This window comes from Vicugna pacos, chromosome 19 (genome assembly GCF_048564905.1).
Source record: "Vicugna pacos chromosome 19, VicPac4, whole genome shotgun sequence".
NCBI lineage: Eukaryota > Metazoa > Chordata > Mammalia > Artiodactyla > Camelidae > Vicugna > Vicugna pacos.
Genome location: NC_133005.1, coordinates 20,731,965 through 20,755,983, shown reverse-complemented (window position 1 = coordinate 20,755,983; position 24,019 = coordinate 20,731,965). Strand labels below are relative to the sequence as shown.

The 24,019-nt window shown below is 55.8% G+C and overlaps 3 protein-coding genes across 10 annotated transcripts; 1 reads left to right on the top strand and 2 right to left on the bottom strand.

Annotated features, from left to right (window-relative positions):
- Positions 1–222: 222 nt before the first annotated feature.
- SPEF1 (sperm flagellar 1) lies at positions 223–3,799 on the bottom strand. 3 transcript variants are annotated; one of them, XM_072943878.1, is made up of 8 exons: positions 3,510–3,799; positions 2,343–2,454; positions 1,837–1,993; positions 1,641–1,680; positions 1,433–1,493; positions 1,118–1,241; positions 924–1,027; positions 223–685 (listed from the first exon to the last, which is right to left on the bottom strand). In XM_072943878.1, the coding sequence occupies exons 1-8, from the start codon at positions 3,616–3,618 to the stop codon at positions 361–363; spliced, it is 1,032 nt and encodes a 343-aa protein (XP_072799979.1). In that variant the 5' UTR covers positions 3,619–3,799; the 3' UTR covers positions 223–360. The 3 variants fall into 3 exon arrangements, with proteins under 3 accessions (XP_072799979.1, XP_072799980.1, XP_006207402.1); XM_072943879.1 differs by having other exon boundaries at positions 2,343–2,442; positions 3,510–3,770; XM_006207340.4 differs by having other exon boundaries at positions 546–1,027.
- Positions 3,800–6,055: 2,256 nt separating this feature from the next.
- Positions 6,056–8,986, bottom strand: CENPB (centromere protein B). Its single transcript, XM_015241839.2, has one exon. The coding sequence runs from the start codon at positions 8,695–8,697 to the stop codon at positions 6,883–6,885; it is 1,815 nt and encodes a 604-aa protein (XP_015097325.2). The 5' UTR covers positions 8,698–8,986; the 3' UTR covers positions 6,056–6,882.
- A 336-nt stretch (positions 8,987–9,322) lies between these two features.
- On the top strand, positions 9,323–23,120 carry CDC25B (cell division cycle 25B). Of its 6 annotated transcripts, XM_006207341.4 has the most exons (16): positions 13,632–14,027; positions 14,867–14,973; positions 15,578–15,629; positions 17,399–17,440; positions 17,601–17,637; positions 17,890–18,012; positions 18,126–18,248; positions 18,430–18,564; positions 19,020–19,100; positions 19,216–19,395; positions 19,581–19,676; positions 20,205–20,267; positions 20,425–20,523; positions 20,734–20,867; positions 21,527–21,638; positions 21,799–23,120. In XM_006207341.4, the coding sequence occupies exons 1-16, from the start codon at positions 13,828–13,830 to the stop codon at positions 21,937–21,939; spliced, it is 1,725 nt and encodes a 574-aa protein (XP_006207403.2). In that variant the 5' UTR covers positions 13,632–13,827; the 3' UTR covers positions 21,940–23,120. The 6 variants fall into 6 exon arrangements, with proteins under 6 accessions (XP_072799978.1, XP_072799975.1, XP_006207403.2 ...); XM_072943877.1 differs by lacking the exons at positions 13,632–14,027; positions 14,867–14,973 and adding an exon at positions 9,323–9,340; XM_072943874.1 differs by lacking the exon at positions 18,126–18,248 and having other exon boundaries at positions 13,628–14,027.
- Positions 23,121–24,019: the final 899 nt, after the last annotated feature.

Here is a 24,019-nt window from a genome sequence, read left to right as displayed (position 1 = left end):
GTCAGTCTAAAGCCAGAGTTAGAAGCCAGGCTGTCCTAGTGCACAAGACCTAACCCCTGGTTGTATCATCAACCTACCAAGCAGTGGCCATCTGGCCCAGTCATCCATAAGGTAAGACCCACTCTGGGCCCAAAAGGCCCTTTCACTCAAGGGGTGAGGGGGCAGTACAAGAGGAACAGGAACTTGCTGCCCTCAGGGACCCAGGCAGAGAGAGAATGCAGGCACGGGAAGGAGAGCACACCTTTAATGGAGGCAACCCTGTCCCATGTCCCCCAAACATTCTCAACATACCCCATGGGAGGGAGGGCTACTAGAAGAGGCATAGCCCATGTCTTCCCCACTCCTGGCTGAGCTCACTCGTCACCCCTTCTTCTCCAGTTGCTGTGTTCTCCAGCCTCTAGATGGGTCCCAGGTGAGTGCCCAGGATGGGCAAGGAAGCCCCTCAGCTATCTGAGGCAGCTTTCCCCATTGCCCAGCAGACAGAGGACTAGCCTGGATGGAGCTGCCGCTGTCTTCAGAGCAAGGTGGGGACCTGGTTCTAGGGGTGTGGGCCAAGCTGGGGGACCACTCCCCAAGGCCCAGCACAGGAAGCACCAAAGTACAGCCCCTGGTGTTGGGCACTGCTTTGGGGTGCAGGCCAGGTCTCTGCATGTGGCTTCTGGGTTCTGGAAAGCGGTCCAGTCTCCTAACTCGGATGGAGTGTAAGGAGGTGGCTCAGTCCCAGGGCTCAGCTGTGGGGGGTTCCTGTCCCACTGCCCCCAACGCTCACCCACACCCAAGGGAGGGGGCGCTCCTGTCCCAGGCTCATTGGAGTTGCTGGCTCCGCCCGCCCATTCGTTAGTCTGTCGGTGGGTGCTGGGTGCGTTGGCATCTGGGCTCCGGCGGATACTGGGGCGTGCCCGCGCACCGGGGCCTCTGCTCACCGCTGCTTACGCTCCGCCTGCTGGAGCCGCCTGGAGAGGTCTTCGATGCGCACGTTCTTGAGCTGGAGCAGGTGCTCCAAGCGTTTCACTTTCATCTGCAGCACCTGGGCCAAGCCGCGCAGAAGTCAAGCCCAACGCCCTGCCCCTGCCTCTCCAGGCCCCAATCCCCCGGCACCTTCCCAGTGTGTCCTCACCTGCACGGTCTCCTGTGAGGCCAACAGCTCCTGCTCTTTCTCAGCGATCTGGAGGATGAAGCTTGGGTCGCCCTGCAGCGCCTGACTATACCCCGGAGGCCGGGGTGCAGGCTGATGGTCCACCCTAGGGTGAGAGGTAGCTTAGCAGAGGCTTGGACCTCGGGCCCCACCCTCACCCTTCCTTGGCCAGGCCTTCCCTTCCCTCCTCACCTTCTCCCACCTGTCCCTGACTTTCCTACATTTTCACCCTCACCTCCCAGGCTGCATGGGGAGATTACCAGGCCTGGAGAGGTCAGGAACTCCCAGCTTCCTTACCTGAGCTGGCCCCTTCCCTGGGGGTCCAGGGCAGCTTCCCCTCTGGCCTTCTGGGACAAACCTGAGAAAAGGCAAGTGGAGGAGTAACCCTGCTGGAATCCTATTTTCCTGTCTTCCCGCTTCCCACCCACCCCTACCCCTGCCCATAGGAAGGAAGGACAGGAGGAAAACTCCTCATGGGAGGGAAGAAAAGGAGAGGCCACTTTACCCACATCCATGTATTCAGTGCCATCCTGGAGAGCCAGCTCCTGAAAGAACCCCCAGGGTCTGCTGTGAGCTGAGGCTGCCACCTCCAAGGAGCTCCCAGGCCAGGCACCCTTCTCCCACACTTATCATCAAGGCAGGGCTTTCTGCTGCCTGGGAAGCTCCACCAGAACAATGTGAGAAGCTGAGTGGGATGGCACCTGTAAGGAGTTAGCGCCCTGCTTCCTGCGCCTCTGCCTCTCCTCCAGGCGCTGCCTCAGTGGAATGAGCACCAGCTCCACCACGCCCGGGGCACACTGTGCGATCTTACGCATCACGTCCTCTGGTACCGAGAAGTTCAGCTTGTTCAGAACCTTCCTAGGGGGTAGACACAGGGATGGTGGACTGGGTCCTGGGGGAATGAAGTGAGGGGTGTTGGGGAAGGAAGGGGTGCAGCAATTGTAGCCGTTTCAGAGTGAAGCTCTTGGGGAATGCAAGGCACCCAATCTGAGCCCAGTGTTTGGGTCTCCCGAGGGTCCTTGTTGCCTCCTCAAAAGAAGAATCCTTTGATTTTGTCACCGATAGATTCTGTCTGCATTGTCCCTCCCCACCATTCCATCAGTCTGGGCTGAGAGACCAATGAAGGAGGTGGAGGGGCTGGGGAAGCCCTTCCTGGGATCTCAGGGTAGGGGGCTGGAGAGCCCACTAGGGCGCCCAAGTATTCTACCTGTTCAAGTGACTCCAGTTGCTGAGCTTCTGCTGGAGAGAGTTGGCAGGGACATAATTGTGCATCTCCACCATCTTGGGGAAGTAAAACTTGATGACCTCTGCGACCAGGACTGAGGGAGAGGGGGGTGCGGGCGGGCATAAGTGTGGGGAAGGGGAAGGGAGAAAAAAGGTGAGGGGTGAGGTGGAGAATCAGGGGTGACAGAGTGGTGGGGACAAATGGAGAGGTGGAGATGTGGAAAGGGGGAAGGACAACAGGGAGGGAGAGGTGAGGCGGGGGAGAAAGCAAGATCAGTGATCAAGAGACTAAAACTCCAGCACACCCCAGGGGAGCTGCATCCCTTCATCATTAACTCAGGGCACATGAAAACTAAGGTCCCTGGTCCTCTACGAGAGAATGAGTCTCCAAGGGAACCCTTCAGGAGCCTGGAACCTCACCCTAGGAATTGACACAAATATGCACACATACACACACAAAAGCACACAGAGAAGCAGAAACACATACACAGACGCATACATCCATCATTGGAGTTCCAAGAGGCAGTCACTAACACACATACACAGAAGAGTCACATACGCACCAATATACACAGAGATGCATACTTCTGTTATTAAAATCCCAGGAGACAGTCTTCGACAGACACCTACACAGTCACAAAGAAACATATTCAAGCAAGACCCCACACACACACTTACAGGATAGAACATATGAACACACACATGCTCAGACTCCCACAAGACAGACATACAGAATACAGCAATAAGCGTGCACACACACAGATGCACAAATACATACAGAGACACACTTCTTAGTCATTAAAGTCCCAGGAGGGACTCACAGAATCAGAAACACACTCACACACACCACACACATCCATAAGGGATAGAACATGTAGACATATATACAGAGACACACACACATGCCCACATTCCCACAGATGCACACTTCTACAACTGAAGTCCTAGGAGGTCCCGTCCCACCAACCCGCCTCCACCCCACCACCACAAGCACACAAACCCAGAGAGACATGTATGCACACAGACTCCTTACCCACCCGAACATACAGGACACACTCAGGTGAGCGCGGGCGCGCGGACGGACACACACACACACACACACACACACACACACACACACACACACATACACATATACTGCGGCACAAACCTCCGTCACTGAAGTCCCGAGAGAGATTTCGCTTGGGCCGGGACAGAGGTATGTTGTCTACCCACAGGTAGAGCTGGTGCAGCGCTTCCTCATCCACGCTGCTCGCCATTGGCGCCCTCGTCAAGGTCAGGCCGTTCCAGCTGTGCAGCGTCCAGCCCCAACTTCACGACCCCTCAAGAGCTTCCTCTCTCGCTACTGCAGCCGCCCAGATCCACCTCAGCCTCTCTAACCCAGACTCCGGTCCCAGCTGGGAGCGGCCATATTGTTTTCTGAAACCATGGCAACACATTAGCCTCGCCCGGGAGCAGGGACTTCTGGGAGTTGTAGTTTTACCCCGCTACCTCCTCTTAGGCCCCAGCTTTGAAAAGGTGGTTGGGTGGCCTTGTCTTCCCCGCCTCCCAAGAAGAAATCATCTCTGTGTCCACGCCACCTGCTGACCAGACGCTGGCCCACTCTGGGAACTGCCAAAGCCAACCAGGCTCCCAGAACCGCTGTATCAGCATCCCCAGGACTGGAATCCCCCTCCAGGGTCTTTTAGCCCTCAGTCCCAAGTGAAGGGAGTATCCCACTGTGTGTTTGTCAGCTTTATCTGGGGGTCCATTGATAATCACCGGGCTGCTTCACTTCTGGACAGTATGATAGTCTGTGTGACAGTGAACCTTGCCAGGTCCCTTCTCAAAGCTCTGTGCTCATAGGGCCATCCTTTCACCACTTGCCCCATCCCCACCTCCGCACCCCCCACCACAGCAATGTCCTGGCAAGATATTTAATATGTAACCCAAACTCCACGGAGAACACCAGAGCTCAAGTTTAGTGTCTTAGGCAGGTCATTTAACTCCTTAACCCTATTTCTTCCTTGATGAAATGGTGATGGTTCTCACCTACTTGTCCCACTGGGGTCATAGGGAGAATGGTAAAGGATATTTACAGACCTATATTTGGGGACTGGGGGAATAGGAGTTGATTATAGATACAGGAGCTTCAAGAGCAACTGCAGACACTTCCACATCACTCATCTCAGTCCAAGAGATATTCTTCCATGGGTTAGAAGCACAGTTGGTAACCAGTTCCTTTAGGAATATGGTTAGAGTTATGAATTCCTTAGTGAAGGGGCACAAAGTTGCAGCACAGGGGCACTTCTAGGGTCAGCCTGGGGAGAAAGCTTGCTTCTCCCAGACCAGTAGTGTGGCTTTCAGCACATAACTGAATTTCTCTGTGTTTTCTCACGGCTTTACCTACCTCATACGGGCTTTGTGAGCATCTAAAGTGGCACAGAACCTGGCACACAGAAAGAGCCCTATTAACATCAGTTGGTGTTATCATTAAAGAGATGATCTCAGTCCCAGCAAAAGAGGTGTTCTTGCTGGCAAGAGACAAACGGAAATGATTTGCTCTGTTGTATTTGAGGTGATGGACTTGGTTGGCCGGGGCACCTGGGGAGAAGGCTAATGCTCCCACCTACTTTCTCCAGAGCGGGCAAGCAGGTAGGCTGGATATCCCTGTCTCATCCTCCAGGGTTCAGATGGGGACACGATGGGGGCCAGGGTGGGAATCCCAACTACTTTTGCCATCACTTACTTCTGAAACCTTCAAGGCCTGGAGGGAATCCTTGAGTGCCAGAGGTACTGAAGGCCAAGTGTGGAACATTCACTCCACCTTCTTGTTTAAAAAGATGACTTGGATGACTGCCCCTCACCCCCACATTCCAGGGTGGGGAGAGGAGGAACCGCAAGGAGGTGTAGGGAGGGAACCACAGGGACGATATGCCAGCCCCAGTCAAGGTGGGAAAACCGGTTTGGGGCCCAGAGCTGCCAGCAGGCTCAAGCTCAGGCCCTTCCCTTGCTGGAACCACTGGGGCCTGAGGGCCTCAATGAGGTAGGGCCTGGGAGGGGTGAGCTGGCCCTGAAGAAAGAGGGTAGGATCAGCAGAGGGGATTGTCCTCACCTTTGGACTGCGGGGGCCCCTGGAGGGCACCACACAAGAGAGTTTCTAAGTCTCAATCTCTCGGGGCTGGTCTTCTTCAGCAATTTCACCTTCCTCCTGCCACTTTTCCCAAGGATAGCTACCAGGCTTGGAGATGCTAATCACTGAAAGGCCTAGAGGAATTCCTCTTAAGGCACCATACAAGGGGTGGCCTGTATGCTCCTACCCACTCCAACCTGGACCACAGGAGCTGCCCCAACAACCCTTTCTTTCTGCCCTCTGGCCTCACTCCTGCAAGGAATCTTCTTTAATGGGTCTTGATAGGCCTAGTTCCCAATTTAATTTGGCCCACAGGGACTGTTGGCTCCCTCCCTCCTGTCCCAGCCAACTGACCCAAAGCTTCTCTCTAACCCCAAAGCGGTGCAAGGCCCAGCTTTCTCAAACCTGCCCCCCTCCCGCCAAGCCTAGAAAATCTTTAGATATGGATGTTGCCCCTTACCCTGGTCAGGGCCTAGGCTGTGGCCACTCTCTCAACATTTGTCCCACCAGAACAAGGACCAAAGAGAACCGGGAAAGAAGTGTCCCCAAGACAGACGCAAGCCCAGACCATGAAGGATGCATCCTTGGCTGTTAAAACATCCACCCCCACAAAAGGGAGGTGGACGGATTTATTGAATTCAGACTGGGTAAGGAGCAGCTGGATGGCTGGACTCTGGGCCCAGCCCCAGGTCCCCTGCCCAGGATAGAGCCCTGCCAGAGAGGGAGGAGAGGCATGAGGCCTGCAGCTGCCCACAAGGGAAGTGCCCATAATCACTCCTCTGGAGGGCCTCTTGAGAACCTCCAATCTGGAAAGAAAACCAAGGGCCAGAGTAACATAGACTGGACCAGAGAAAGGGACTGAGGAGGTGGGGAAGCAGGCAGAGGCAGGCTCAGGAGCCTGTGGTTAGACTGTGCTTCTCAAGGCGGCCCAGGGGTAGGGATGGGGGGCTGCCAGCCTTGTGGGGGCCTAGGCTGGACCTTTCTCTGGAGCCCTTCCCAGAATGGCTTTGGGGTCCCCCCCACCAAAGACCTGGTGTGGATGGCAGAGGGGAGAGGCACTCTCTGGCCAGGAGCCTCCAGGGTTCATCCCTGGCTGCTACTGTAGCCTAGTCCACTGATGGCACGGTGTGGTAGCACCGGACAGCTCCCCACCCTCCCCACCTGGTCCCCCAAGCCCAGGGGCAAATGGGGAGGAAAGAGGATTCTGAGAAAGAGGCAATAAGCAGGCAGTGAGGCTGATGCCAGCCCGAGGCCCTACCAGGTGACTGGGCCTGTCACAGGGCCAGGAGAACATCACTACAGGATCTGGGGCTCCCCACACTGGCTCCACCCACAGCGGCTCCCCAGAGAGTCCTCTGCCCTGGGCTGGAGCTGCCACATCCAGGTTGGGGGCACAGCTAGGCCCAGTGGCTCAGCTTTGATGTCCAAGACCCCGAACTCCTGCCTGCCTGGCGTGGTTCTTTCTAGTCACGTGGACTAGATCATGTTCCAAGTGGAGGATGTGGCTTTGCACACGGTCATCAATGGGGAAGGAGGTGAGGTACCTCTTGACCATAGCAAAGTAAGCCATGGCTTCCCCAAAGCTGGGCACAGGCACCTCATCACCATCCTCCTCATCATCTTCATCATCTTCATCCTCCTCCTCATCGTCTTCTTCCTCTTCCTCACTGTCTGACTCAGAGTCCTCCTCACCTTCCAGGAAATGGAGGGTAGGGCACTGGGCCTCCTCCTGGGCACCATAGCCCCCGAAGCTGCCACCAGCCTCCACGACTCCCTGGGCCCAGTCCTCAGCCTCCAAGCCTTCAGAGGAGCTCTCATCCCCTTCCTCCTCTTCCTCCTCATCACTGTCATCAACATCACCCTCCTCTTCCACCTCCTCTTCCTCCCCCAGCTCCTCTCCTTCCCCCCCTTCCTCCTCCTCCTCACCATCTTCCTCTTCCTCCTCCTCCTCCTCCCCTTCACCCTCCTCTTCCTCTTCCTCTTCCTCTTCTTCCTCCTCCTCCTCTTCCTCCCCCTCGCTCTTGAGGGCAGTAGTGATGGTGGCATTAGGGCCACCCCCGAAGCCAGCCTCACGAAAGCAGGTAGCTATGTCCGAAGGTTCCACTGCCTGCCAGGCTGCAGCCACGAAGTGCAGGGCCTCCATGAGGCCCAGCTGCAGGCCTGAGCGATCCTGGCCCTCTAGCGCGGCCATGGCCTTGAGCAGCATAGCCTGGCGGTAGTGGCCCTTCACCTGTTGGACCACTCCCCGCTCCAGCGGCTGCACGGTGCCTGGAGGGAAGAAGGCCAGCTGCACATGCCGCAGGCCCGAGGTATCCAGGGATTGGGCAGCTAGGCGGCCAGCCAACAGCAGGACTCGGCGAGATTCTGCAGCCATGCGGGTGTCCAGGGCCTTCAGGTACTTGGCCAGAGCCTGAGTGGTGACACCACCCTTAGAGTTGGCAGTGTAGTCGCAGGGCAGGCCGGCTTGGCCTGCACGAGGCTTGGCCGACTTGCCGGCCACCAGTGGGGGCAGCTTCTCGCTGCCGTCGGCGTTAGCGCACAGCAGGACACTCAGGCGCTGGGTGGCCCTGCGTGCCCGTCCATCGCTGCCGCACAGCCCCGCGGCCTGGTCGGGCAAGAAGTCGTACCATAGACTGGTCTCAGTGGCGCTGAACACGTCCTGGGAGGCGTAGCCCTCGGCCACCGACGGCGGCTGCTCCTCCCGAGAGCGCCAGCCCGTCGTACCCCCACCGCTGCCCTCCGAGGGTACGGCGGGCGGGCTGGCGGGCGCCGCTGGGGACCGGGGGGCAGCGCTGCGCGATCGGGCGCGGGCCACACCGCTGCAGGACACCACACCGTGGCGCCGGCGGAAGCGGTCCAGCCAGCCGTTGGAGGCAGTGAAGTCGTCCATGCCCAGCTCCTCGGCTATACGCAGCGCCTTCTCCTTGAGGATGATGCCCTTGACCGGCAGGCCAGCGGCGCGGATCTGCTGGAACCAGGCGATGAGCAGCCCCTCGAGCTTGTCGTAAGGGGACAGCTTGTTGGTCTTGCGGCAGGTGGAGGCCACACCGTACTTGCGCTCCGACGCCAGGATGGCGCGCTTGTTCTTCAGGATGGTGCTCAGCGTGGACGGCGGGATGTTGAAGCGCCGCGCGATCTCGCCCTTGCGCAGGTCCGGGTTCTCCTCAACCTCCTGGATGATCCGCGACTTCTCCCGGAACGTCAGCTGCCGCCGCTTGGGGCCCATCCCGGCGCGCCCCCCGCCCCGGGGCCCGGCGCCACCGCCGCCGCCCCGGGGCGGGGGGCCCCGGCCCGCGGCGGGGGGCACCTGGCGGCCTCTCCCGCGCGCCCCGCCCGAGACAAAGCGGCTCGCGGGGCGGCGGGCGGGGCGGCGACCCGGCCGGGCCGGGGGCACCTTCGGGGACGCCGGCGGGCGCGGCGCCGGGCGGCGGGCGGTAGGCGGCGGGCGCGGGCGAGGGCGGGCGGCGCGGGCGCTGTAGGCAGGAAGTGCCGCGGCGCGGGGAGCAGGGAGCGCGGCGAGCGGGGCGGAGCGGGCGGAGCGGGATCTCGCGGGAAGCGCGGGGACGCCCGGCGCCGCCTCCCAGCCGTCCGCTCCCACCCCTTCCCCGCCGGCCCCGACCGACCGCGCGGGGGCGCTTCGGCCTGCTGGACCGGCCAGCGCTGGGGCGTCCGGGGACCGCTGGCAACCGTGTGGGCAGGGCTCTGTGCCCGGCCTCTGCGCCGCGTGGGCAGCGATTGCTGCTAATAAAGAATAACAACTGTGTTTTGTCTTTTTTATTAAGGTAAAATAACCCACGGTTTTTGCGGAAGCTGAAAAATACAGGAAACTAAATATCACCTTTCACCTCAACACCTGGAGAGATGCGCAGGTAATTTTTGATACATTTCCTTCCAGTCTTTTCTCTAGGCGCATGCAGTGTTTTTCCTTTTTTAATTTATTGCATAAAACTGACATCAGACGGTATAGACTATGTATTGGCATCTCCTGCTGTTTTATCTGGCATCAAACGATGAGAATTTTGCCTTATTGATAAAGTGTTACCAACATACTTTTTAATGGTTGTATATTGTTCCAATTATGGTTGAACCCCAATCGATGTAGCCTATTGTTGCACATTTAGATTATGTTTATAAGCAATACTATAGTTTGAAATCTATTTGATGATAATCCCACAATCCATAAATAAACACTAATGACATCTCATTATGTCACTTTCTGGGGTGTTCCATGCATTTAGCCATAAATATATGCATTTGCACCTACAGAAATAATGTCATATATGTACATAAGCATACATACACACGAATCCCTGAAACCTCTTCCTGTACCAAACACATACAAATGACAGATTCTTAAAACAGTGAATGAATTGCAGTGTTTTCAAAAAATTTTTTTAGAGTAGCATGAGGAGTAGGCAAGAGGAAGGCTGTGGTGCAGGGAGACAGGCTGAGAATCTGGTGCTGGATGAGGCTTCAAGGAAATGGGTGGAGACAAAGAAGAAAAGAGGACCAAAGAGAGTACCCTGGGTTCTCCAAGGTTAAGGGCTCAATAAAGGACTAACAGAAACTCAGGAGGAACAACTGAAGTGGTGGGAGGAAATTCAAGCTCATATAGTGTTCTGGAAGCCAAGGGAAGAAAGTGTAATCACTGCTTTTTTAGAGTGCATTTCTCTTTTCCCACGTGTATCAAAGTCTGAGAATTTTCTAGTCATATCCTTTGCCCATGTTTCTATTGTATTTGTCTTTTTATTGAGTTTTAGGAGCTCTTTATATGCTCTGAACATAAAATCTTCATGTATATTGCAAATATTTTCTCCTAGTCTACCACCTTTAACTTAGTCTAGGGAATTTCAGATATGAGAAGTTTTTAATCTTTAAGTAGGTCTGTCACTTTTTTCCTTTATTGCTTCTGGATTTTGTATCTTACTTAGAGATGCCTTCTCTCCCCAACCCCTGACCTCAAGACATAAAAAATGTTCTTCTGACCACAAGGTCCAGAAGAAAACATGGGAGACTTTTTCCTATAGAATCCAGATCAGTGCTTGGGCCATAATGGGTGTGTGGTCCCTGTGCAAAAGTGAATGTAGGGCCACCTGGTTGAGGACTCTTTCCCACAAGCCTTCAAGAAACTGTCTGCATTTTGGAGGTTTCATCCATGTGCACGTATGTCCTCCTGACTCCTCATTTTATCTTATTATAATCAATGGCTGTTTGGGTGAATGGACTGCGGGTGAGCTTTTTTTCTACTTTGTTGAATTTTCTAAGTTTCCTTCAATAAGCAAACACTACTGGGCCTTTAAAATGAAAATGGAAATGGAAGCTTGCTGACAAGCATAAAGAATAATGATGAGGTGAGTGGACTGGAGATAGGCCTGTTGAGCAGCTTTGGACAGCCTGGACCAAGAGAAAAGAAGGTGGACTGTGGACTTCCCTGAGGTGGAGAATTGGAAAGATGGGGCTTCCAGAGGGAAGTGGGGGATCCCAGGGCTCCAGATGGATTGGTGCAGGAAATGGTCAGTTGAGAGAGTGGAAACGGGCCCTGCGCACTTCTACAGGCAGCGGGTAAACCAGGTATCTGGAAATGGCTATGCCATCAGTGCGTGAGTGTGGCTTTTCTACTGTCCTGGAAGTGGCCATACCAGTGCCTTTTGTGTGCACCAACGATGGGTCTGGAAGTGGAAGGCACTGTGGGCCTGTTGATGGGGGGGAGAGGAGGCGGCACAGATGCAGTTAGCAGGAAAGAGGCTGTCCAGCCATTTGAGGACATCCCTATGCTTCCTAGAGCCAAAGGTCCCAAGAGAAATACCTATTCTCTCCCCCAATCCTCCAAAGAATATGGCATAATTTTTTATTCTTAATTATGTTTCTATTGGCTAGGACTCTTTTAGACTATCTCCAGGAGAATGCAACAAATTTATAATAGTGAGACTGCCTCTGGGGAAGGGTCCTGAAGATTTGTATGGGGCGGGAGACTGACTTTTCATAGCCTTTTTGTGCCATTTGAATTTTCTCCTTTGTCTGAATTTTTTGTACTGTGTATTAATTTTAAAAAACCATTTAACATGTCATAAGCCTTGGAAGGAAAGGCACCCAAAAATTTAGTCCCACCAAAAAAAAAATGCTGTGTGAGAACAAGCTTGGAGAAGCAGAATAATTTTGCAGACCTGTGATAATTTTTCCTAGTCTTCTGCCAAGGCCCCAGGGTCACACCAGACCCCCTTAAGGGAGCCCAGAGCTTGATACTTACAGTCTAGCATCCAGACTGTCCTTTTCATGAGAAGATGAGCTTTCTGCTGCCTAAAAGCATCATTGTAACAAAATCCTGGCTGATGGGAGGAGTCCTTCCTCTTACAAAGATGGTTGCAAGTATTTATTGCAGCTTGTTTTTACCGAAGTTGTTTTTTTTTTTTTCAAACTGAGCACATAATCTACAGTCTAATTGGCAGAAGGAGTTACCCAGAGCTGACATGTGAGATGCTCTGAAATGACCCCTCTGTGGTCCTGGCCCCTCTTCACGGCCCCAGAGGTGACCTCCGGACTGGAATTTCAAGCAATTCAAGAGTATGCTCTCCCACACAAACCCTCCCCACACCCTGTAGAGGTGTTTGTTGGGGGATAAACACCTGCTGGATTGACTTTGAAAATGCAACCCTCAGAGCAGTTTTATTTCTGGGCTCACCGTGCCCACCTCTACCCCAACCCTGGACAGTCACAGCTTTGGCTGTGAGCAGGGGCTGGAGGTCTGGATCTGGACTCCTGACCTAGGGCTGGTGAACTGGAAACCTCAGTCCTGCCCAGCACATAGCAGTAGCATAGCACTGGGCAAAATGTTGAGAGAAGGAAAAGTCACATCCCCACCCTCCTCACCCCTCTCAGATAGAACTGGGGTCTTCCCACTCTCTTCCTCAACGTCTCCGGGTCCACCCAACCCCCACCACCAGGCCCTCCCTTCTGCCACCCCCACCCACTGCTCCTTGGCCTGGATGATTAGGGCTGCACTGGAAGGGGTGAAAGGCCACAGCTCCAGCCTTCCTGAACTGTGCCCCACCCAGCCGGAGGCCACCTCTTCCCTGGGGAGAAGGGGTGCAAAAGCAGATTATGTCCTTTCGCGTTTGGATGCAGCCTTCCCACCACAGTCCAGGAAAGAGGGCTTGCTAGAAGGTGATCAGATAATTAGAAGATGCTTAGGTAAAACTAGTGACAAATTCAGCCTCCTTGATCAAAGAAACACCAATTAAACACTATGATGCCGTTGGTACCACATGACCCATACCCTCAATGGGCATAAGATTATTGTATAAACTGGGTTCTGAGGTTGCTGACACCCTCCTTGCCCCTCACAGCCAAAACTAAAGGCTAGGCCAACCACTAGAGCCTCCTCTGGGGCTACCCCCTTGGGATGCTCCTCTGGACCCCTTGGGATGACATCTAACCTGGGCCACTGAAGCACCCAACGGTTATGTGTCAGCCCCCACCGCGGGCCCACCTGGGGGCTCCCCATGGGAAATACGCTCTGAGGCCACTTGGAGCTGCCAGTCGAGGGGTCAGGGAGGCTGCGGGAACACAGGCGCGTGGGGGCGAATCTCACCTCCATTTGCACAATCATGTGACCTCGAACAAGTTGATGAACTTTCCCGCGCCTCAGCGTCCCCGTCTATGAAGTGGAATGGCAAACACAGACCCCACAGCGCGGCTCTGTTGGCAAACTGGAACGGAGGCTCTCAGGATGCCAACCGGTGGTTGTAAGTGGTGTTAAACCGTGGGGATCCATCTAAGGCTACCCTAGTGGATTGTTACTTCCTCAGGGGCCCTCTTCGCTGGGGTAGGGGGGTAGGCGGTGTGTAGCTCCAAACCACATACTGAGAAGCGGAATTTGGGAAGCCTGGATTTCGCTCGAATCCTGGTTGGGAGGGAGTGCGAGGGATGTAGGAGAAACCCTAATTCCTCTACCCAACCCAAAGCTTGGAACTGGGCGAGGCCGGGCTGGTCCAGCCTCCGCGCCTTTCACCACATGGGCCCCGCCCTCGGTCCCGCCCTTCTTCTATCCCGCGCCCCCATTGGTGGCGTCCGGCGGCGCGGCCGCTGTTATTTTTCGAATATATAAGGAGGTGGTGGTGGTGGCAGCTTCTGCTTAGAGGCTTCCCGGACTGGCGGCGGGTCCCTGCGTCCCTCCTCCCCTCCCCACCCTCCCCGCTTCCCTCTCCGCTTCCCTCTCCTCCCTCGCTCCGGCCCCGTTGCTCGTCCTCCCTCCCACCCCCCTCCACCCCGGGCCGGCTCCCTACCTCGTCCCTCGTCCCGGCCAGCTGTGCCCGGCGCCTCTCGGTTGCCCTCCGCCCAGCCCTCCCGCCCCGCGGATATGGAGCTGCCCCAGCCGGAGCCCGCGCCAGGCTCGGCTCTCAGTCCGGCCGCCGTGCGCGGTGGCGCCCAGCGTCCGGGCTACCTCCCGGGCCTCCGCCTGGGGGCTCATAGCCTCCTGGGGTCCCCGGAGCGCGCGACCGCTTCCTCGCCAGTCAGCACCCTCACCCAGACCATGCACGATCTCGCCGGGCTCGGCAGGTAGGGCGCGCCAAGGTTGCTGGGTGTGGGGTGAGAGGCCCGCACTAGGGTGTTGGTCCTAGGCCTCCTTGTGAACCTGGCATGGGTACCGAATCCAAAAGGCGGAGTAGGGAGGCATCCCGGGCAGAGCCTGTTCAGGGGCCCGAGACAAGGTTGTGCTGCTCACACCCTCCAGGTGACTTGCTCTTGGCCGGCACAAGCCTTTGGAGACCTTCTTTCCCACCTCCTCCTCCTCCACCATGCTGCCTCCCTAATCTCAGCAGATCTTCACCATTTTGCCCCAGGCAGGAGATCCTGAGCCTGGAGGGGGGAACTTGAGGTGGCAGACCAGTGGGTTTCCCATAAACCCAGGCTCCTGCTCCCTCCTCCAGTTCTTTCCTGGGGTTAAGGGGTTAAGTGCTTGTTCTGCCCCTGTAAGCAAGCCTGCATCTCCAGGCTGGGTTGTCCTTGTAGCAGTAGAGACCTAAACCTAAACCCTTCCTCCAGAAAGGCTTGTGGATGAGTAGGGGCCTGAAAAGTTTAGGGTAAAGCCCTCCAGGGCTGCTCTGCTATGCCCTCAGGGTGGCCCCAGCCCACCTCCTCCAGCCTACCTCCTTGCTCTTGCCCTGGGTTCACCTCTCCCTGCACCCAGGAGGACTTTAAATCAATCAGTCAAAGAGATGTAGGGCCCGTGTAGAAGGCCTGAGAAGAGGGGAGGCCCTTGATGCCTCACCTTTCTGGGACAGTGCAGAGGCTGGATGGGCCCTTCAGAAGTGGGTGGCTGGTGGGAACATGGGCCAGCCAGCACTTGAGCCCCACATTTACCTTTCTCCTTCCTTGGGTCCCTGCTCCCTTCCCAGCGAGACCCCAAAGAGTCAGGTAGGCAGCCTGCTCAAATGCCTATCCCTGTCCCGTCGGGCGTCTGAATCCTCCCTGTCGTCTGAGTCCTCTGAATCTTCTGATGCAGGTGAGGCCGAGGGGTGCCAGGGGAGTTTGGGAGGGCTGCCTGAGCCTCCCCACTTCGCTACCGATCAGACTAACATCCTTACCACAACCTGGTGGGCCCAGCAACCTCCCCTTGCCCACTTCTGGTAGGGCTTACCACACCCACCACTGACTGAGCAAGGCGGGCATTGGGCGGGGTCCTGAGATTACCTATTTAAAAACAGTAGCCAAACCCCCTGAACCACAGCCCCACCTGGGAGGCATTAGAGCTGAAAGTCTGTCATTTTATGACATTCACTTGCTTTCTGCTATCACCATTTCCTTTAAAAAGCCATTATCTCTTCTAGAACAAATTATTTTAAACTAGTTCAGGAAAAATGCTCAGCAAAGTTTTGGTTTAAAGCCTAGAAGGAGTTTTCATAGTAAACAGGGAGTGGAGCCCTGTGTAATTTGGGGAGCAGTGTGTCAGCCTTTGGGGTACATGGATGGGTTTTGTTTCATTTTTCAATATGTCAAGATCTAAAACAAAAAGAGATTTTTCCCTTCTCAGAATAGGGTTGGGATGTGGTGGGGGAAAGAGTACAGGAAATGCCACTACTTTCAAACCAAGGCGCTCTGTCCCCCAGGTCTCTGCATGGACTCTCCCAGCCCTATGGACCCCCAAGTGGCGGAGCAGACGTGAGTGGAGAAAAGGAGGGGGCACCTGCCCTTAGGAATCTCAGTTCTAGTATAAACTCACTGGGAAGCCTGGGAGAGCAGACAGACCCCTCTTCATCCCCATATGGGGACACAAATTGACTTCCCATGTCCTGGAATTCTGCTCTCTGTCTCAGGGAAGGGTCTGCTCTCACGGGAGCAGCTGAGAGTGGGCTCAGGGCTGGGGGGTAGGGGTCAGTGGCCACAGGGAGCCACTCGTGGGAATATCGGGCCAGTATGTATCTCATTTTTTTCTGCCTATACACATTTTTTCTGTGCAGTATCACAATTTCAAAATATGGTCCAACTAATTCAAAACTTTTTATTCACTCTAGGCCAAACAAAACAGTTACTGCAAGCTGGTTTGGCCCTTGGCCATCCTATCAGCAACCTCTAGCTTCAGTGACGTTTGACCCCCTGGCCAACTCCTGGACCAGGCCCTTTGTGAGGGGGAGTGGAGAAGTTGGTGGGCTCTGCTCAGCGCAGATCCCTGCTGCTTGGTTGTAGGGCACGAGTAGTACCTCCCAGAGCACAGCTGTTCGCATCCAGCTGTTCAGGCCCCAGCAAGGAGAGCAGCTGCCAGGCATTACTGGGAACAGCTGGGCATCCTCAGCCTGCGCTGGGAGACTGTGGCTTTGGGTTTAGGGCAGTGGCTGTCTTTCTTCCCATTGCCTTTGATCAGACTGGGCTGGGCTGCAGGGTTTGTTCATAAACAGGAAATGGGTAGAGAATTAGGTGGGGGTGTGGGGACTATAGGCTGGGTTTTGGTGGTAACAGGGCTGTCCCTGCTTTGCCCCCAGGGCCCAGGTGCAGATTGGAAACCAAGGCAATTAAATTGATCATCCTGATGCCAGGTTGGCTGGGCACAGCCACCCCCCCAACCCTGGGGCCATCCCCCTGACATTTTAGCACTCAGTGCCCACCACTATCTCTGCACCTGCTTTGACGGTTACAGTTTCTCAGAAAGAAGTGTGTGTGTATGTGTGTACACACAGACACACAAAAGCCCCGCCTGGCAGGTGGTCTCTGGTAACATAGCTGAGGGGTGGGGCCTATCTACAGAAGCTTATGCTCCATCCTCAAAAGGAACATCTGTTGGAATTCTTTGCCTGCTGGCCTCTCCTAAGGCAGGAGGAGGGGGGTAGGACAGAGGCTGGGTCCTGGAAAATTCCACAGGAGGGAGGAGAGGATGTGACCCTGCACATTGGTCACTAGGGGGTCTGGCATGGCAGACTGGGACTGATCCAGGGGCACACTAAACCAGTCCCCTGACCTGGGGGAGCCATAACAGCCCCACACAAGGGGAGAGAAGCCCAGTCTTGCTGGCATCCAGGCTCTAGAGGCACCCACATTGTCAGGCCAAGGCCTGTCACCATGGGATGGATGGATGCCTTTCCTGGCAGCCATATGGCCCCGCTGAGGTGATTTGCATACAGGTGGAAGGCCTGTGGGCAGGCGGGTGAGACCGTTGCCTTGGTAACTCCTCAGCCACCCTGTGACCTACCCCAGCTGTCTCTGTTGCTGCCATTCTCCAGGCCTCTTCCATTCAGGGCAGCCTTTAAAATCCCAGGCTGCCTCTCATCTCCCCCCTCCCTGATACCTGGGGCCCCGATAATCTGCATTCTTCCTACCTTCTCTTTCCCCTGGCTTGAGCCCTGGCCCCTCGGGCCTTGTGGACTGGGGACCTGATGCTGGGGGTGGGTGATGGGCTAAAAGGGAGGTGGGTTGCATGGGACCCTTTTCTCTCCTAGGTTTGAACAGGCCATCCAGGCAGCCAGCCGAGTCATTCGAAAGTAAGTGCTCAGGCCTTCCTCACACAGGCTCCCCTGCCCTGTGTGGGTAGAGTAGGCTTTCCCATGGGGGTGCACAGGGCTCTGTGGTGGAGGGGCACCCTGCATGCTGTCTGTCACGGGCTGACTCTCCAACCCTGAGTGCCTCCATTTCCTTCTGCAGTGAGCAGTTTACCATCCGACGCTTCCAGTCCTTGCCGGTGAGTGCCCTCTGAGGCCCAACGGGAGGCTCAGGTCTGCTGGCCAGGAGGGGGGAGGGGCAGGAGGGATCTAGGGTCAACTTTCAGGGTGGACTTGATGTGGTTGGGTGTCCCCAGTTTGGCTGCAGGAGCTGGGGTTTTGGAGGTAGACAGGTGAGCTGGGGGAGTTGGAGGAGCTATGGGAGAAGGGAGGCCTGGGCTGGTACCAGAGGAAAGCAGCCTTTTGTACCTGCTGCCCTCCTGGCTGTCTAGGTGAGGCTTCTGGGTCACAGCCCTGTGCTACGGAACATCACCAACTCCCAAGTGCCTGGCACCTGGAGGAAGAGTGCGGCGTGTGTCCGAGCTGCCCACCGCTCTGAGGAGGACAAAGAGAATGTGCGTGTCCGGAAGGCCAGAGTGGGAGTGATCCAGGGAGAGAAGGGGACTTGCTGCGGTGGTTCTCTGTCATTTGATGACACACCCTCCTTTGCCCCCTATACTGCCCACAGGATGGATTTGTCTTCAAGATGCCGGGAAAGCCCACCCATCCCGGCCACACTCATGTTCTGGCAGAGTGGGCCAGCCGCAGAGAAGCCTTTGCCCAGAGGCCAAGCTCAGCTCCCGACCTGATGGTATACCAGGAGAGCTGACCCAGGCAGGGCAGGCGCTCACACAGGACGGGTGCCTGTGAAGGCAGCCGGGGGGACTGGAGGCTGATCCTGAGCCCTGAGGCAGTGGGAACTTTTTCTCAGAAGGCTGGGCGTGGGGAACGCGAGGCCCCCTGAGTAGCCTGTTCATTCGTTACCCACACAGTGTCTCACCCCTGAGCGGAAGATGGAAACAGAGGAACTGACTCCCCTGGCCCGATGCCGCTTCTCCCTGACCCCCACCAAGAGGGCTGCCGAAGAAGATGATGGATTCGTGGATATCCTGGAGAGTGACTTAAAGGTAAACAGCCTTGCCCTGTCAGGCCCCCTACCTCTCCCTCCCTGGGATCTCCCAAAAGAGGAGAGCTCTGAGCTCCTGCAGCAAGACTGTGACCTCATTCCAATGTCAGAAGAAGAATTGGAGGTAACTGAGTCACAGCCTTTCCTCTGGCCAATCAGAGAAGAGGAGGTGGCTGGTGCTGCAGTGAAGGGACGATGGGCAGGGTGGAGGGAAGCCTGGCCCTCCTGCATGGCCACACTTCTCACGATTCTTTGTAAGCCCCAGCATTGAGTTGGGCCCTGCAGCTTCCTGGTTCTGGGGGGTCTGCCCTGTGTGGAGGTGTGAGCAGGGCCAGGGAGGGCTGCTGGCCTGGAGTTTGCTGGGAGAACTAGGCAGGCTGTCCTTGAGGACACGGGGCTTTAGGGGTTGGATCTTTGCCTGGGAATTTGACCATGTCCTTGCTAATTTGGCCTCAGGAGGAAGATGTAGTCCCCCCAGGCATGGAGAGCCTTATTAGTGCCCCGCTGGTCAAGACCTCAGAAAAGGAAGAGGAGCAGGTGAGCTTCTGGGGTAGCCCCTCAGAACTTGGAGGGGTGGGCCCTACCCCCAGGTGGGATTTGGGTTGAAGGGCAGGGGCGGGGCACTCTGACCTGCCACTGCTGTTCCCGCCAGGACCTCATCATGTACAGCAAGTGCCAGCGGCTCTTCCGCTCCCCGTCCATGCCCTGCACCGTGATCCGGCCCATCCTTAAGAGGCTGGAGCGCCCCCAGGACAGGGACCTGCCTGTACAGAACAAGCGGAGGAGGAGCGTGACCCCTTCAGAGGAGGAGCAGTGGGAGGCTGAGGGGCCTGTGAGTGCCCTCCTCCGGGGATGGGGCTGGGCTGGACTGGGCTGGGTGGCCACCCTCCAAGGCCGCCCTGCAAGCTCTTCTCAGCCGGGTTTGTGGCAGAGGGCAGGGTGCAGGGAAGAGGGTACTAGTCAGACAGGGCACTGAGGGGCAGCCTCACCCCGATCCTGCCACCGTCTGCCCCACAGAAAGCCCGTGTTCTCCGCTCTAAGTCCTTATGTCATGACGAGATCGAGAACATTCTGGACAGTGACCACCGAGAACTGATCGGGGATTACTCCAAGGTACCAGCAGTGAGCGGCCCTCTCAGGAGGCTCGACCCCTTACCAACTGTGGCCCCTGAGCCCAGCAGCTGCTTCAGTGACATCCTCTCTCCCCAGAGGCCCCCTGGCTTTGTCCTTTGCGTCTTTTCCTTTATTTTCATCTAGACTCCTGTCTCTGGCTCTCCTTGGTCTCCTGACTCCACCTCAAATCTGTCCAGGGCATCAATGGTATCTCAACCCTGGAAAACATTTCCAAACTGTAATATCTAGCTTGGAGCCTCCTTGGGCTTCATCCTGGGGCTTGGCAAAGCATGGGGGCAGGAGGAATGGGGGTTCATCTCTTCTGCTCCCCATCTTCATTTCCCCTTGAAGGCTATTCCCTGGGGATTGACCCTAGAGGTGCATCTTGGTTGCTATGGGAACCAGAGCTGAAGTTGAAGGTCAAAGCATGTGTGGCCTTTGGGCTTGGGGAAAAAACTGCATCTTTTCCAGGTTCCCAGTCTTACCAATTTCACTTTGTTTCTCCTTTCTCTCTCCACTTCCCTTCAGGCCTTCCTCCTACAGACTGTGGATGGAAAGCACCAAGACCTCAAGTACATCTCACCAGAAACGGTATGCAGGGATGAGCTTTTTTCCTGGTGCATTCTTCTGTTTGCCTGTTAACCTTGCCTGGGGTCGGGCTGCCAGCACTGGGTTAGCAGCAGTGTTAGGGGCCAGTCCCTGCCTGCCAGCCTGACCTGTTGGAACCCTCCTCCGTGGCCTCCTACAGATGGTGGCCCTGCTGACAGGGAAGTTCAGCAATATCGTGGAGAGGTTTGTGATTGTGGACTGCAGATATCCTTACGAGTACGAAGGCGGGCACATCAAGGTGAGTCAGGGTGACGGGAGAGGCCCTGAAGACTCACCCAGTCCTACCCTTTCTCTGCCTGGAGGATGAATCTGTAGTAGGTGGGTGTACCTTCTCGTGGGGAAGGATTCTGCCCAGCAAGAGTCAGCGTCACTTGTCTGAAAGATGGGGACTGCATAGGGGAGGGTCGACTGCCCAGGGCTGTGGCCTGAACTCCGGCTCCTCCGGCAGACTGCTGTGAACCTGCCTCTGGAACGTGACGCCGAGACCTTCCTGCTACAGAGCCCCATCACACCCTGCAGCCTGGACAAGAGAATCATCCTCATTTTCCACTGTGAATTCTCATCTGAGCGGGGGCCTCGCATGTGAGTCCCAGCTCCGCCCAGCCTGCTAGTACTTCTGACCTTCCTTGGCCAAGCTGGCGGGTGCTGGAGTCAGCTGATGGCCAAGACACCCGAGCCCAGCCCCAGCCCCTTCTCAGCCTTGGCCCCTGTCTCATCTGATGCCTTGGAGCAGACGTCATGCCACCGTCCTTCCCATCAGGCCTCACATCTATCCTCTGTTGCTGCTACCCCTGCAAAATCCAAGTCTCCAGCAGCATCCTTACAATCCAGGGGCTCTGTCCCAGTCCTCAGTGACACTGACCTTTCCAGTGTTCCACTGTCCTTTCCTCTCTTTACCTCACCAAGTCTTGCCCAGACTTCCTGAATGTATCTCCTGAATTTTGCCTGCCTCTCTCTTTTCTGCCTCCCCTTTCCCGGTTCAGGGGAAATGTCTCTGACGAAGATTGTGCAACTGTCTCCTAGAAACAGAGCCCCCTTGATTTGCTTCCTTCCATCTCCCCAACTGCTTCCGTACCCAGCTAGCCAGACTGAGCTCAAAGTGTTCTTGGGGCTGACATTCTTGCACAGAAGCCTTCTGCGGTTCCCCAAGACCCTCAAAGGAGTCAGTGCAGGGAACAGGTCCCCTGATGGACACCCCGCTGCGTGCCCAGCTCTCACCCCCACACCCCTGCTCATCCCAGGTGCCGTTTCATCAGGGAACGAGACAGGGCCTCCAACGACTACCCCAGCCTCTACTATCCTGAGATGTATATCCTCAAAGGCGGCTACAAGGAATTCTTCCCACAGCACCCGGTACTATGGGTGGGGTGGCCGCAGCCTGCGTGGGAGGGTTGGACTAGAGGCAAAGGGCTCGGCCAGGCGGTAGCCCTTAAAGAAGGAGAAGGGAGGGGTGGGTCCCCCCACAAAGTTATCCATTTCCCCAGATTGATTGGCCCTTCCCATCCTGCCCTAGACGTTCTGTGAGCCCCAGAACTACCGGCCCATGAACCACGAGGCCTTCAAGGAAGAGCTGAAGGCCTTCCGCCTCAAGACGCGCAGCTGGGCTGGGGAGCGAAGCCGGCGGGAGCTCTGCAGCCGCCTGCAGGACCAGTGAACCGCCAGCAACCATCCCACCCATCTTCCTTGCCTTGTGTGACCTGGGCACCAGCAGCCCAGTGGCTTGCAGGGCCGCGGGTCTGCTAGAGGCCCCAGGTGCTGTCCAGATGAAAGATGGTGACGGTGTCCCGTCCATCTGCTCCAGCCCTGACGCCTCTGTCTCACTCCAGTCATACTCCATATCCTGGTGACACCCCTACCCCCACCCCGGAAGAGCCCAGCCTGCTGACTTCGTGCCATTGGATTAAGTCCAGCTCAAAGGAAGTATTCTCTGTCCAGCAGGAGCCTTTTTGTTTTTTTCCTTCCTTGTTTGGGTTAACTGTTTGTCTTCCTGTATCCAGAAAAGCCCCCCTTTTTCCTAGGGGCTTTGTTTGTATGTATGAGGCTGAGGGAGAGCGACAGCCCCCAGGATGGGTGGCAGCTGCGCTCCCGGCCCTAGGGGTCAGCGCCGCCCTGCCCCAGGCCGTCTACAGCACTTCCAAGTGTGTCGCATTGCTCTCCTCTCTCTTCCCCTTCCTCCTGTCCCTCCATGTGAACACATTCAGCACAGAGATAAGCTCTTACTCTTTCCTGTTTCAATGTTATCTGCATGCTTGATTTGTCTGGTTTGCCCATCTCAGGACGTTCACAGGCTGAGGTTTAGGCTCCCCTTGTCCAGCTAGGGCTAAGGGCTCAAACATTAATAACTCACTTGGCCCTGGCTTCTGTTGCTTCAGAAAAGGATGTTAGTATTTGCAGGGGCCTTTTGGATGAGGGCTAAGGCCTGTGTCCTGAGCCCACTGGAAGCCCAGCTCTCGATACTGTGAACCCCAGAGCCTGAAGCCATTTCAGAACTTGCTGCTGTCTTGTCATGGACAGACAGACGGATGAATGGAAGAGTGGTGGACGGATGGATGGCCAGGAATGCACACTGCCTTGTCCACAAACTGCTGAGTGGAAGCATTTCAGTGAGTGTGACAGCCTGCGGCCAGAGTATATGTGTGCCTGTCTGTGTGGACAAAAATCTCTACACTTTAAGGTTTGGAGATATTCAAAAGGAACTGTCATGGAAGCAGCTAAACCAAGGACAACCATCTCTGGATTCTGAATCTCAGGAAGTGGGCAGGGCTTTTTGATGGCCCTGATGAGTCATCTGCTAGGGTCTTGGTTCAATAAAGCACTGAGCAAGCTGAGTAAGCAGCATCGTGTCCGGGGAGCCCTTGACAGGACCACGGCAGCCCTGGTTGGTGGGAAAGGGCAGGGGAAGCTCAGCGGATTGGGGCTGGAAGACTCCCGGGGAGGTGGCCTCATACTCCCCCCAAGTCTTGCCAAGATTTTGGATTCAGCCTCCCCCCCTCATCTGACTGCTCGGGCACTTATGGGCTCACCCCTCCTAAAACTGCATCGAGGCAAGAGTGACGCCATCATTTCTCTCCTCTAGAATTGTCAGTGCCCTCACCATCATTGCCCTCAGATAAACTTCAGTCTCCTGGCACGGCCCTTTTGGACGTGGGCCCTCCGCAGCTCCCACCTCACCTTCCAGAATCAAATCTACCATACGTTGCTCTTCACATTTCCTTGTCTTTGCATCTGCTGTATTATCCTCAGGAATGCTCTCACCCATCTGTTATTCCTCCTTTAAAATTCAATTTCAAATGTTATGTCCTCCCAGAAGCCTTCCTGCCCTAAAAGGGAAATGGCTTTCCTTTCAGTATCTCCAGCACCCAGTAGAGGTTCCACCACCTAGGTGGTGCCAAGTTCAAGATTAAGAGAGTGTGAAAGGGTCAATCTGGGAGAGCTCATCCCAGGCCCAAACCTGGGTGTGTCAGGAAATCCCCTTGGAACACCACAGCGTATGACCCTCCCCACCCCCACCTCCCCACCCCTAATATGAGCTCTCTGTGATTGTAGAGACTCCTTTGCAAATGTACAAATAAGATACTGCCTGATAGAGTGCACACACATGTCAGGTGTCATTATCTTCATCTACCTTGCAATGATTATTTGCTCCATACTGCAGATGGAAAAATGGAGGCTATTTCTTACCAGAGCAACAAGAAGGGACTTCAGTTTCTCAGGCTGAGTCTAAAGGATACTTA